The following is a 13,142-nucleotide window of genomic DNA, read 5'->3' on the forward strand; positions in this document are numbered from 1 at the left end:
TGCTCCTGGTCTGAAACTCCAAAGTGCTTTGTTTATGTTACAGTGCTTACTGCCTTGTATGTTAGATTAGTGAATGTATATTTGCCTCATCCACTACTGTATGAGCTTCTTGCTTGCTGGGACAAGGCTATATTCCTCAGAGCTGAGGAGGGAGTTGAATCACGTGGCTATTTATTCTCAAATCCTCTTCACCAAGTGGAACAAAACAACAGCGAAAGACCACCACGCATGGAAGCAGGAGGCCTGGATTTGGGTTCTAGATCTCTAGATCTATTACTAACTGGAGATATGGATATAGTCAGGAAAATTGTCTTCCTTAGGTGCTTCCTTGATAGCGCCTATAGAGGTCGAGATCTGTTGGATCTAGATCAGGGGATTCTCAATCATGACTATGCAGGAAATCAACTGTGAGAGTTACTTTGCAATACAGATGCTTAGTTCCATCTCATGATATTTTTATTTTTTTAAAAAAATTGGTCAAGTATTTTTCATTAAATAATGTAAACTTTCTTAGTCTACATCTAATAAAACTCCCACCGGCATACAAATACATTGAATGATATTAGCAGCAGAATCTTTAAATAAAGTAACCATACACGACTATGAGGCCACTTTTTTCATTGCTTATTATTTCACGCTGTTTTTCACCATTGTCGTCATAATCAGCCTCATCCTACATTGTTGAACACCCATCATGGACCATATGGCATAAACATTTTTCCTACTCATAAAGGAGCATATGTTCCCTATATGTATATAAAATTAATGTCTGAGCAAAGTGGCTTAAACAAGGCAGAAGTTTATTTCTCCCTCACTTAAATCTATAGTTATACCTACCATGGCTAGTACAGATACTTGCCAAATTCATTAGGGACGCAGGCCCCTTCCAGCTCTCTGTTCTGCTATACTTTAGAAGAGGCTCTAGTTTGGCTGCTAAATCCCCACCTATCATTTTTGAATTCCAGGCAGCAGGAAAGAAAAAAGCCAAGAGAGAAAAACAAGGGAACATCTACCCCTCCTTTTAAATTTTTTAACCAACCCCCTCTTGTTTTTTTTTTAACTGACTTTGTTGAGCTATGATTACATTTAAAAAGCTGTACATATTTAAGGTGTACATCTCAGTGAGTTTGGGGATAAGTATATGCCATGAACACATCACTACCATCAAGATTATAAACATACCCCTCACCTCCCAAAGTCCCCCCCCTTTATTATTATTATTTTTTTTGGTAAGAAATTTTGGTAAGAATACAAAATCTACCCTTTTAGCAAATTTTAAGTATGCAATACAGTATTCTTAGCTATAAGCACTACTGTAAACGAGACCTCCAGAACTTACTTATGTGGTATATCTGAGACTTTGTGCTCTAACCACATCTACCCATTTCCCCAGCACCACGGCCCCTGGCAACCACCATTCTATTCTGCTTTTGTGAGTTTGTCTATTTTAGATTTCAAATACAAGTGAAATCATATAGTAATTGTCATTCTGTGTTTGGCCTATTTCATATAACTAATGCCCTCCAAGTCCATCCGTGTTGTCACAAATGACAGGGTTTCATTATTATGTAACACTGAATAATATTCCATTGCATATATGTATTAGCCATTTATCCTGATACTCTCCCTCCACCCGCCTCCCAACAGGCCCCAGTGTGTGTTGTTCACCTCCTAGTATCCATGTATCCTCACTGTTCTGCTCCCACTTGTAAGTGAAAACATGCAGTGTTTGGTTTTCTGTTCCTGGGTTAGTTTGCTGAGGATAATGGCTTCCAGCTCCATGCATGTTCCTGCAAAGAACATGATCTCATTCCTTTTTATGGCTGCATTGTATTCCATGGTGTATATGTACCACATTTTCTTTATCCAGTCTGTCACTGATGGACATTTGGGTTGATTCCATGTCTTTGCTATTGTGAATAGTGCCTCAGTGAACATATGTGTGCATGTATCTTTATAATAGAATGATTTATATTCCTTTGGGTATATACCCAGTTATGGGATTGCTGGGTCAAGTGGTATTTCTCATTGTAGGTCTTTGAGGAATCACCATACTGTCTTCCACAATGGTTGAACTAATTTACATTCCCACCAACAGTGTAAGAGTGTTCCTATATCTCAACAGCCTCATCAGCAGGTAGTTTTATTTTAAAAATGTTTGAGAAACCTTCATACTATTATCTGAAATGGACATAGTAATGTGTATTTCCACCACAAGTATACAAGGGTTATCTTTTCTCCACATCCTCACTAATACTTGTTATACATCTTTTTGATAATAGGTATTCTAAGAGGTATCAGGTGATATTTCGTGGTGGTTTTTATTTGCATCCCCCTGATGATTAGAGATGGTAAGAATTTTTTCACATATTTGTTGGCCATTTGTATCTGTTCTTCTGGGAAATGTCTATTCAGATCTTTGCTCTTTTTTTTTTTTTGAGATGGAGTCTCGCTCTGTCACCCAGGCTGGAGTGCCATGGTGTGATCTCGGCTCACTGCAAGCTCCGCTTCCCAGGTTCATGCCATTCTCCTGCCTCAGCCTCCTGAGTAGCTGGGACTACAGGCATCTGCCACCACACCCAGCTAATTTTTTGTAATTTTTTTTTTTTTTTTTTTTTTTTAGTGGAGACAGGGTTTCACCATGTTAGCCAGATCTTTGCCCATTTAAAAAAAAAATTCAACTTTTATTTTAGGTTCAGGGGATGCATGTGCAAGGTTTTACATTGACACATTGTGTGATGCTGAGGCTTGGAGTATAACCCAGATAGAAACCATAATACCCAATAGACAGTTTTTCAGGCCTTTGTCCCCACCTTCCCTTCCCCCTCTAGTAGTCCCTAGTATCTGTTATTCCGATCTTTACGTCCATGTGTAACCAATGCTTTGTTCTCACTTATAACTAAGAACATATGGTATTTGGTTTTCTCTTCCTGCATTATTTTAGAATAATGGCCTCCAGCTGCATCCATGTTGGTGCAAAGGACATAATTTTTTCATGGTTGTGTAGTATTCCATGGTGTACATATACTGTATTTTCTCTATCCAGTCTAATATTGATGGGCATCTAGGTTGATTCCGTGTCTTTGCTATTGCAAATAATGCTATAATAAATATATGAGTGCACAAGTCTTTATGGTAGAACAATTTATTTTCTTTTGGATACAAAGGTCAGTCCCCGTGGCTGCTGTCAAGGGCCAGTGTTGAGTGCCTGCAGCTCTTCCAGGCTCAAGGTGCAAGCTGTCAGTGGATCTACCATTCTAGGGTCTGGAGGATGGTGGCTGTCTTCTCAGACCTCCACTAGGCAGTGCCCCAGTGTGGACTGTGTGGGGGCTCCAACCCCACATTTTCCCTCTGCACTGCTGTAGTAGACATTCGCAATGAAGTCTCCACCCCAGCAGACTTCTACTGGACATATAGGCTTTTCCATACATCTTTAGAAATCCAGGCGAAGGCTTCTGATATGGTTTGGCTCTGTGTCCCCACCCCAATCTCACCTCAAATTGTACTCCCATAATTCCCACATGTTGTGGGGGGACCCAGTGGTGATAACTGAATCATGGGGCCAATTTCTCCCATACTGTTCTCATGGTAGTGAATAAGTCTCACGAGTTCTGATGGTTTGATAAGGGGAAACCAGTTTTGCTTGGCTGTCATTCTCTCACTTGCCTGCTGTGATGTAAGACATGCCTTTTGCCTTCTGCCTCCCCCCAGCCATGTGAAACTGTAAGTCCAATTAAACCTCTTTCTTTTGTAAATTGCTCAGTCTCAGGTATATCTTTATCAGCAGTGTACTCCTGTACTTTGTGCACCCGCAGGTTTAACACCCCTCAGAAATTGCCAAGGCTTATGGCTTGCACCCTCTAAAGCAGTGGCCCAAACTGTGTCTGGGGCCCTTTTATCCATGGCTGGAGCTGGAGTGGCTGAGACCTAGAATGCTGTGAGCACTGTCCTGCACTTGTGCTGGGTGGTGTAGCCCTAGGCCAAGCCCACAAAACCATTCTTCCCTCCTAGGCCTCAGGCCTTTGAGGGGAGGGGCTGTCACCAGCCAAGTTCTCTGAAATGTCTTTGAGGCCCTTTCTTCATTGTCTTCTATTAGCATCTGCTTTCCTTTTAGTTACCCAAATTTCTGCAGCCTGCTTGAATTTCAGACAAGTCTTACAAGTACTACATGACCCCTAACACTTCCTGATTTCATTTCTGCAATATATTTTATTTTTTTACATCATCGCAAACATTGAAACTTTTTATATCTATTCACCTTCCATTTGTTTTCAAGTCCAGTTTACCTCCAAAGAATTTTGGAATATAGAGTCTCCATAAGACTCTAGTTTGTCTGGTTTCTTGCTGTATCCCTTGACTGCGAATGCTTTCTAGTACACATAATACACTCAAAAGCACTTATGAATGAAAAAAAGGAATAAATCTTCATATTTTTCCTTCAAAATAGCCTTAACTCTTTGGTTTCCAACTTTATGTGAGGGTTTTTAGTAGTTGTCTCAAAAATCCAATCAAATTGAACAGGGTGTGTCTCCAGAATGAAGTTTTTGATTAGGTTCAGTGTCTGTGCAATCAGGGCATGTCTCTTGGAATGTAGTGGTGATTAGGTTTATTAATTATTTTTTTCACATATAAGGGGAAGCCAATCAGAGGATGCATTTTCCCAGAGAAGGAGCATCTGAAGAGTTTAAGACCTTGGGGAAAGAGAGTCTTGCTGCTTGCTTGTGGGACTTGCCTTGGAAGGTAGATAAGTTCACTGCATCCTCCAACTTTTTATTTCTGGTGAGCTCTCCAAGCACTGAGATGTGAACTGGCCTCATTCCCTTACAATGATACTGTTAACAGTAGAAGAGATTGCAGTTACTGGCAGCATATCTGCATGGGTCCATAAGCAACTTCAGTCCTTGCCTCCTCAGAAGAAAGAATTTGACTGAGGGGCATACAGGAGAAAAACAGACTAAGGTAAGTTTCAGAGCAGTTTATTTAAAAAGGAAGTTTATTTAAAAAGGCTTTAGAACAGGAAGGAAAGGAAAATTCTCTTGGAAGAGACCCGAGCAAATGCCTGAAGGTCCAAGAGAGAAAAGAGAAGGGCCTTTAACCTTGATCCTGCCATGGGTTTGCCTCTTTCCCGTGATTCTTCCTTTAGGGAGAGTTTCCAGCATGCACAGTGCTTTCCTTACCCTTTGAAATTGAGCATGCACGGTGTGTTTAGGGAGTTATATGCATGTCCATCTGAGCTTTCTTTCCTTTTCCAGTGGAGTGTGCCCCCCGGAAGATTATACTTTGCCATTTTTGTCTCTTAACTTGCATGCCCAAGAAGTTGCTTCTTCCTGGGGTCTGCATTTAATTAACATTTTTGATGTTAACAGGTGTAGACCATCAGGAAATGGCCTCTCTCTGGTGCTGCCTAATTATCATTTTCAGAGAGGCAATGTGATAATTGACAGGCCATCACCTGACATTTCTAGTGGGTAGGGGAAGAGCCCTCTCTTGCCCTGCTCATGCTCTTCTACCTGTAACAAGACAAGCCTTGTATATCATTAGACATTTGTCCCATTAAGGCAGCATCTCATTATTAAATTTTATTGTGCGAATTGTTACTTCACATTCTCATATTCTGTGTTCACTATTTGTGTGCTTTTTCCATTTTTGTTTTGACCATATCTCATTATTTTAACTGCCTCCTCTAAGATTCTAGATCTGCATTGGCCAATATGGTAACTACTAGTCACATGTGACTGTAAAGTGTAAATTAATTATAATTAAATAACTAAATGGCATATCGTTAGTAGTAATAGCCAAATTCGTGGCCAAACTAGAAATTCTCTAACTACATATGTGTGGTAGTTAATGCATTGGACAATGCAGATATAGAGAATTTCTTTCATCACAGAAAATCCTGTTGGGCATGTTGGCTACCACTTATTTTTAAACTCTATTTGTGTGGTTTATAGTTAAATTATATTGTGCTTCTCTATATTCATTTCCTTTCATAGATTTTCTCAAGCAATTTTTAAATTGCATTCATTTACTTTCTTGAGGTAAGTACTTAGATTATTTTTTTTAAATAATGTACAGCAAATAATTTTTTCCATGGATATTGTTTTAGCTTTATTGTATTGGTACTTTTACGTACTATATTCAGGTATTATTATTTTTCATAACTTACATTAAAAATTGTGCCAAGTTTATTTAAAATAGATTTCTCCCTTGATTTTCAGATGTTAGATTCTGTCTTCCATTGCTGTATTTTAATTTAATTTAATTTTATTGTATGTAAATATGTTGCATATTCCTTTTTTTAAAATGTGTGATTTTTCCTCTCTCCTGTTACACAAACTTTGTATGCAGTGTTCATTATGCACTTTAAAAATAAATATTTTGTTTCAGGGCATGGTGCTTTCACACATAAAACCTTAGAATAATTTTAAATTCCATTCCACTTTCACCATTCCTGAACTGCTTTGAATATATTGAATGATGGAAGCCACAAGAGCCTTGCAATCCTGTCAAGATAATAGGATTTTCCATTTACACTGTAATCTGATATATATTCGTTTTGGTTTCATACTTTAAAAAAACCTATTCTCTTTTACTCTTTGGTGATCTTTGCTTTTCTATTTGTGCATTGCTAGAATGTCAGCTGCTGTTTCCCTAGCACCTGAGATGTCACTCGACATTGTATAGCACTGGTGTTGAGAATTGAGAGAATCTACTAAATAATAGCACTTTTTGAGACTGCAGTTCTGAATTAAAAGGAAGGGAAAGGACAGGCAAAAGAATATAGACATCAGCTATTTTTATGGAAGATCTGTTGGAGAACATGGTTTTGTTGTCCAGGAACTTGAGACCTAATACTGCATTCCTAATACTTCACTAAGGTGTGTCTAAATAGCCGTGAAAGGGCTAGGAAGTCACAAGTCAGCCTCTTAATTGTTACGGGTGCCCTTAAAATATTAGGGTAATATTGAGGATGCAGAATGGCTCCTTCCTCATGACTTTTTAAGAGATATGGGCCGGGCACGGTGGCTCATGCCTGTAATCCCAACACTTTGAGAGGCGGAGGCTGGCGGATCACCTGAGGTCAGGAGTTCCAGACCAGCCCGACCAAAATGGAGAAACCCCGTCTCGACTAAAAATACAAAATTAGCTGAGCACGATGGCGCATGCCTGTCATCCCAGCTACTCAGGAGGCTGAGGCTAGAGAATTGCTTGAACCCGGGAGGTGGAGGTCACGGTGAGCCGAGATCATGCCACTGCACTCCAGCCTGGGCAACAAGAGCGAAACTCCGCCAAAAAAAAATAATAATAATAATAAAAAGAGAGAGAGAGAGAGACATCTGGAGGGAGATACTAAGCTGTGCAGGCTCTCATCTTGAAGTCACCAAATACATAAGTTATTATTCCTGCTCTGGTGAAAAGTTTGTCAACACATTTTTTTCCATGAATTAATGAAAATTTGAGACCCATAACATAAGTTTTTAAAAGTTTCTCCTAAAGATTGCTTGTGTATGTATGTGTTTTAAAATATATTTAATCTCTACATCTTGAAATAGTTTTTATAGATTCCACACAAGAGTCCTTTATGAAATAAGTATGCTTTAACTTTCTTATAATATTTGTCCTTTTTTGTCCCTGGCACAGTCTGTATATGACCAGTTAAATTACTTTTAGTTCATGTTTGGGTTCTAATTACACACAAATATTCTCTAAAGCCCAAATCTTATTTTGATATTCGAGGAAGGGTTTACGTGGTAATAATATTAAGGGTTACAGCTGGTTTCACTGAAGCTTTGTAGGCATTCTCTAATATCTTATTTTTTGAAGGAATTATAGACTTCAAAATTCTGCTTGAATTATAGTTCTGCTTGAATTTTAGACTACATAATACATGTACTGTCAGGTACATTCATGGAAGGGACAGGCAGATGGAGTCATATGTTACTGGAGTCTTGACGAACAGATGTAGAAAATAGTCCAAGGAATAAGAAAAAAGTTGATATTGAAAAGTGCTTGTTGAAGTCTGTAAATGTGCATTAAATGTGGCAGTAAAAATAGACACAATGATGTTTGGGAACTGGGGTCTAAATGCTGGAGTCCCCAGAATCATAGAGAACCTTGGTTAGGCGAGTAATTTTGTCAAAAAGCAAGAAGAGGCAGCGACAGGCAGAATATAATTAAAAGTACTGCTGGGTCATTTTCTAATTTTGTAATTTTGTCATATTTTTCAAACTCTGTTGATCATTTATTAAATTGGTAAATAAACTATAATCAGCAGGGTTACGATGAGGGTTAAATAAGGAAATATATGTACATCTGTAAGCACAACGTCACAATTAATACAAAGTTACCCTTTTTATTTTTCCTGGACTTCATGTACAAATGGGTCAGTAAATTTTTTGTTTATGACACATAATTATCATTTGTACATAAAATATATTTAATTATTTTTATATTTTTAGCAGGGAAATAATACACGCATGTTTCCCCCTGTCTCAAACACATACATTCATATAAACATATGCACCTATATACCTACATATCTATGTATGAATATATACATGGACATCGGTATTTCTCAGCAAATATGTATCATGATAATCAGAGATATTGCAACTAACAAAGACTAATATAAACCATGATTGCAAGAATTTTAGATACCACGTTAGTAAAATATCAGATTGAGCTGCTAAATTTCTCCCACCCCTAAGTTATTTTGTATTTTCTGAGCATCCTAGAGGATTGTGACTGTATACACAGGACAGAAACACCATGACTCAGGGTACTCCTGCTAATTTCTGATGCAGGAGATTTTAAGGGCTAGATTAGCAGGATGGGAGTGTTGACCATCTAAGTGAAATAAATCCCTGAATTGATTATCCCCATCCTAAAACAGATTTTTTTTTTTTTTTGAGACAGAGTCTTGCTCTGTCGCCCTCGCTGGAGTGCAGTGGTGGGATCTCGGCTCACTGTAATCTCTGCCTCCCGGGTTCAAGCGATTCTCCTGCTTCAGCCTCCTGAGTAGCTGGGATTACAGGCAAGCACCACCGTACCCGGCTAATTTTTGTATTTTTAGTAGAGACGGGGTTTCACCATGTTGGCCAGGCTAGTCTCGAACCCTTGACCTCAGGTGATCCGCCTGCCTTAGCCTCCCAAAGTGCTGGGATTACAGGCATGAGCCACCGCACTCGACCCTAAAACAGATTCTTACTTGATTATTTCCAAGTTCCAAGGGGAAATACAAAAGTCAGAGTTGAGTGAAAGTAAAAGTGGAGTAAGGCTTCAGAAGGCTGTGGTGGGTGTTGGAGAAACATCGCTAGGGCGTAAAGCTAGGATAATAAAATCTGAGAAATCCCAGTGTTTATCTGTAGGTGGAAATCATATTCCACATGCGGATGGAGTCAGGGATCCCTGTGTTTTAAAATCAGTGAGGGAATTGAATATCTGGACTTGCGCCAATTAACATACAAAACTCAGTGCTTTTGACGTTCTCATTCACAAGATATCTGTGTTCCTTCTTTATTAGCAACCATAGTCATAGGCTTCCTAATTTTTTTTTTTTTTTTTTTCGAGACGGAGTCTCGCTCTGTCGCCCAGGCTGGAGTGCAGTGGCGTGATCTCGGCTCACTGCAAGCCCCGCCTCCCGGGTTCAGGCCATTCTCCTGCCTCAGCCTCCCGAGTAGCTGGGACTACAGGCGCCCGCCACCACGCCCGGCTCATTTTTTGTGTTTTTAGTAGAGACGGGGTTTCACCGTGTTAGCCAGGATGGTCTCGATCTCCTGACCTCGTGATCCACCCGCCTCTGCCTCCCAAAGTGCTGGGATTCCAGGCGTGAGCCACCGCGCCCGGCCGGCTTCCTAATTTTGACCGCGGGAAAAGAGGAGAGGCCTCTGCGTGTTTGTGTCTGTTGGGTAGGCTGTGGTGCAGGTGATGTCACACTTCAGTGAAAGTCTGGCTTTTCATCACAGGTTGATCTGAAAATTGTGCACAAGACTGGTGTCTCACAGGTTCTTTCTCCAACCTCAGCTTTTCTTAGTGCCTAAAGTGCCTGCAAGTGGAAATCCAGAGGGAGACAGAGAGAAACTGAGTTCCTGACAATGCATTCACTAGTGAGTAGAGGATGCCTCTTTCTACTGAAATTATACCCATATTGCTGGCAAATGGGCAGTTTTCTCCAATTTGCATGGGTGTTTCATTTTTATTCTTCTTTTTGTTTGTTTTTACGATGTAAAATCCACCCAGCCTGGGTGTTCCAAATGCAATCAGGAGGCTTTCAGGTATCTGGCCTCCAATTAGGTTTTCTCAGGAGTCTAGGTTGGGTATCGTGTGTCAAAGACTCCTAAATTATCAATATAATTTCTAATATTATATTACTTTATTCCCGCCCCTATTAAGGCTATTTACAAAAAAAGATATGAGAGGTTTCATTTATATATTTCTTTTTCTTCTATCCATCCTATAATCTCATGGGAAATAATTGACCCATTAACTGTACTGTTGGCTGAAATAGACTTAGGATTGTGATGAATGCAGGCAATAGAGATGAGTGAACAGCAGAACATCACAGCCCAACGGTGAGTCTGATGTTCTAGCAGCTGAGTTCAATAAATCCAGTGTGATAGGACTTGGGCAAGAGCTGTGCAGTGTTGAGGGAAAAGAAAAGTTTGATAAAATATAATTGAGGTTTTAAAAACTTTGCGAAAGGATAACTAAAGAAGTCATTATTATTCTTATCCCCATTCATTTTACCTTTTGGTAATTAACCTTTTTGCCTTCTGGTAACTGAAAGTAACGTATAAGAAATATAATTATTTAATTATGGTTGCACACTCAGAAGAAGGAATATAGTAGCTAGAGCACAATTTAGGGTTCTGTGGAAATGCTTTATAAGGGCTGGTTAGAAAAAAATCAATAAAGAGGCTTTTTTAATCCTTGAACAAGTGAAGTGACAAGGTACATTTAAAAGAGAAACAATGATAACTGATGTTTGGATTGCCGAGAGAAAGTTGAGAACAGGAGGCTTCATATCACAGGAATCATCAGACTAAGATTTCCTCAGTATAGCAGCCTCAGGGGTCTTGTCTTGTGCTGCTAGACTGTCTTTAAGCCTTGTCATGAACACCTGAATTATATAACATTAGAGAGACTATATGTATGAATTGAATCCTATATTCTGCATAAAGCTTGTTCAGTTCTGAAGAATGCTGGAGTCTGGTTCATTACTTTCTAACTTTTTAATGAATAAGGGACCAATGACTTATATTTAATAAATATTTGCTAGATAGGAAACACATTTTCTATTAGTTCATTAGATTATTCAAAACACATAATAGGTCTTTTAACCATTTGATTGGTGAGAAACCTGTGGTTCATCTAGAGAAATAAATTATTTCATCACAGTCGTGTTTAAAAAGTAGTAAATCATGGTTATTTGCCTTGTGACAAATCTGTAATTTACTTGAAATTCATGGTAAATTTCATTTTATTTATGAATGTTGAAGTGAAAATTTTATAATCAGTTATGTAGAGGTGATTAATACATTACTGAAAAATATCTGGGTTATATTATGCCACACCTCATGCGATATTTCTTTATAGTAAAGTTTAATGGATTCAGAGTGGGTATATCTCTGTGAGTGAATCTGAAAGGCAGATAACAGCTTAGTACTGAGAATGAACTGGCTGGAACCCAAAACACTGAGTATTCTGCATACCCAGCTCCTAGCTATGTCATCGCAGCCTTCCTCTTCTGGACATTGAAAGGGATTTCTCTGTCTAAACTAAAATGTCTGTGATGTTTTAGAAGAAAGTGACTTTTGAAGATGTAGCTATTGACTTCACCCAGGAAGAGTGGGCCATGATGGACACATCCAAGAGAAAGCTGTACAGAGATGTGATGCTGGAAACTATCAGTCACCTGGTGTCCCTCGGTGAGTCCCTCAACATTCACATACATATGTAGACACACATTCGCTCATTCATTCAGTAAGTGTTAGAACAGCTTCCCCATATCTCACTCTAATCTCTTCTCTGATTCTCTCACAGATCTCATCTGAAAAAAGTTTGAACTCTCTAAATCTATCTGAAATAAGTATCTTTCTTTTTATTTTATTTTATTTAGTTTGTCACTCAATTAGAATGTAATCTTGACAAGGATTTCATGGTTTCTTTGGCACTCAGTCTCTAATACTCATAACAGACCTGGGAACTTAATGAATATTTTCAATGTATTAAATTAAATATTTTCTAAATAACTCTTCCGCTTTAGTGTATGCTTAGGCTGAGACCAATTAGTGAAAACAATAGCAATATCTTTTCCATATAGAACACCAATTATTTTTGTAAATCGAATGTTTTTTTTTGTTCTGCGTGAGAATAATAATAAACACACTGTGCAGAGATTTAATTACTCTCTTTCTGAAAAGATTGTGTATTATGCATTGTGTCTTGGAACTTAGGCATGGACTCAGCATTCGTAGGTCCTGACTGTTTTGAATTTCCTTTTCCTGATGGACCTTTGGTTTGGATTTGTTTTCTAGTCTCAGGTTGGGTCAGAAAAATCCTGGGGAGTTTTCTGTGCTCTAGGTCTTGTGGCCTGAGCTGACTTTCACTGTTTTTATTCTTCCTTGATAGCCTGCCTTACACTCGGTGATAATGCACATTTATTGACAGCGAACTCAAAACACATGTATTCTTTCCACTAACAGGGTACCAGATAAGCAAATCCTGTATAACTTTGCAGCTGGAGCAAGGAAAAGAGCTGTGGCAGGAAGGAAGAGAATTTCTTCCAGACCAGAATCCAGGTAAGCAACAGGGTCCTGTGCTCTAATAGGAGGAGGTGCTTTGTCAATGAATAATATCAGTTGAATATTAATGAGTGGTTTTATTACATGAGTGATAATTTCTAAAATGTAGGTTAGGCTACTGGAGCAGAATTCCTTAGATGTGATTATCATTTTGTTCATGTGTCAGATGCTACTCTTGTGTCCTCTTGCCTTTTCTTTTACTTTTGGGAAAAGGATAATTCATGTACTTGTTGGGGTTAAACTTTCACATGCTGACTCTTTTCCTGATACCCCTGTGAAGATTATCCCTCTATTTACCTGCCTCATATCTCATCTCCATTTTAACTCTTTTCACATTTT

At 38.8% G+C, this 13,142-nt stretch overlaps 1 protein-coding gene across 19 annotated transcripts in view; it reads left to right on the plus strand.

Annotated features, from left to right (window-relative positions):
- Window positions 1–13,142, plus strand: part of LOC129050352 (zinc finger protein 705A-like) — a 58,198-nt gene that overhangs the window by 42,602 nt on the left and 2,454 nt on the right. For 4 of the 19 annotated variants that reach the window (XM_054532362.1, XM_054532370.2, XM_054532363.1 and 1 more), the window contains 3 exons: window positions 10,024–10,106; window positions 11,801–11,927; window positions 12,705–12,800. In XM_054532362.1, coding sequence (XP_054388337.1) covers window positions 10,095–10,106; window positions 11,801–11,927; window positions 12,705–12,800 — 235 coding nt within the window. In that variant the 5' untranslated portion in view covers window positions 10,024–10,094. Of the gene's footprint in view, window positions 1–2,282; window positions 2,352–4,633; window positions 4,960–5,993; window positions 6,039–9,965; window positions 10,107–11,800; window positions 11,928–12,704; window positions 12,801–13,142 lie in introns of those variants that run through there. The other 15 variants (XM_054532369.2, XM_054532367.2, XM_063716484.1 and 12 more) reach the window with 11 other exon arrangements.

Source organism: Pongo abelii, chromosome 16, assembly GCF_028885655.2.
Source record: "Pongo abelii isolate AG06213 chromosome 16, NHGRI_mPonAbe1-v2.0_pri, whole genome shotgun sequence".
NCBI lineage: Eukaryota > Metazoa > Chordata > Mammalia > Primates > Hominidae > Pongo > Pongo abelii.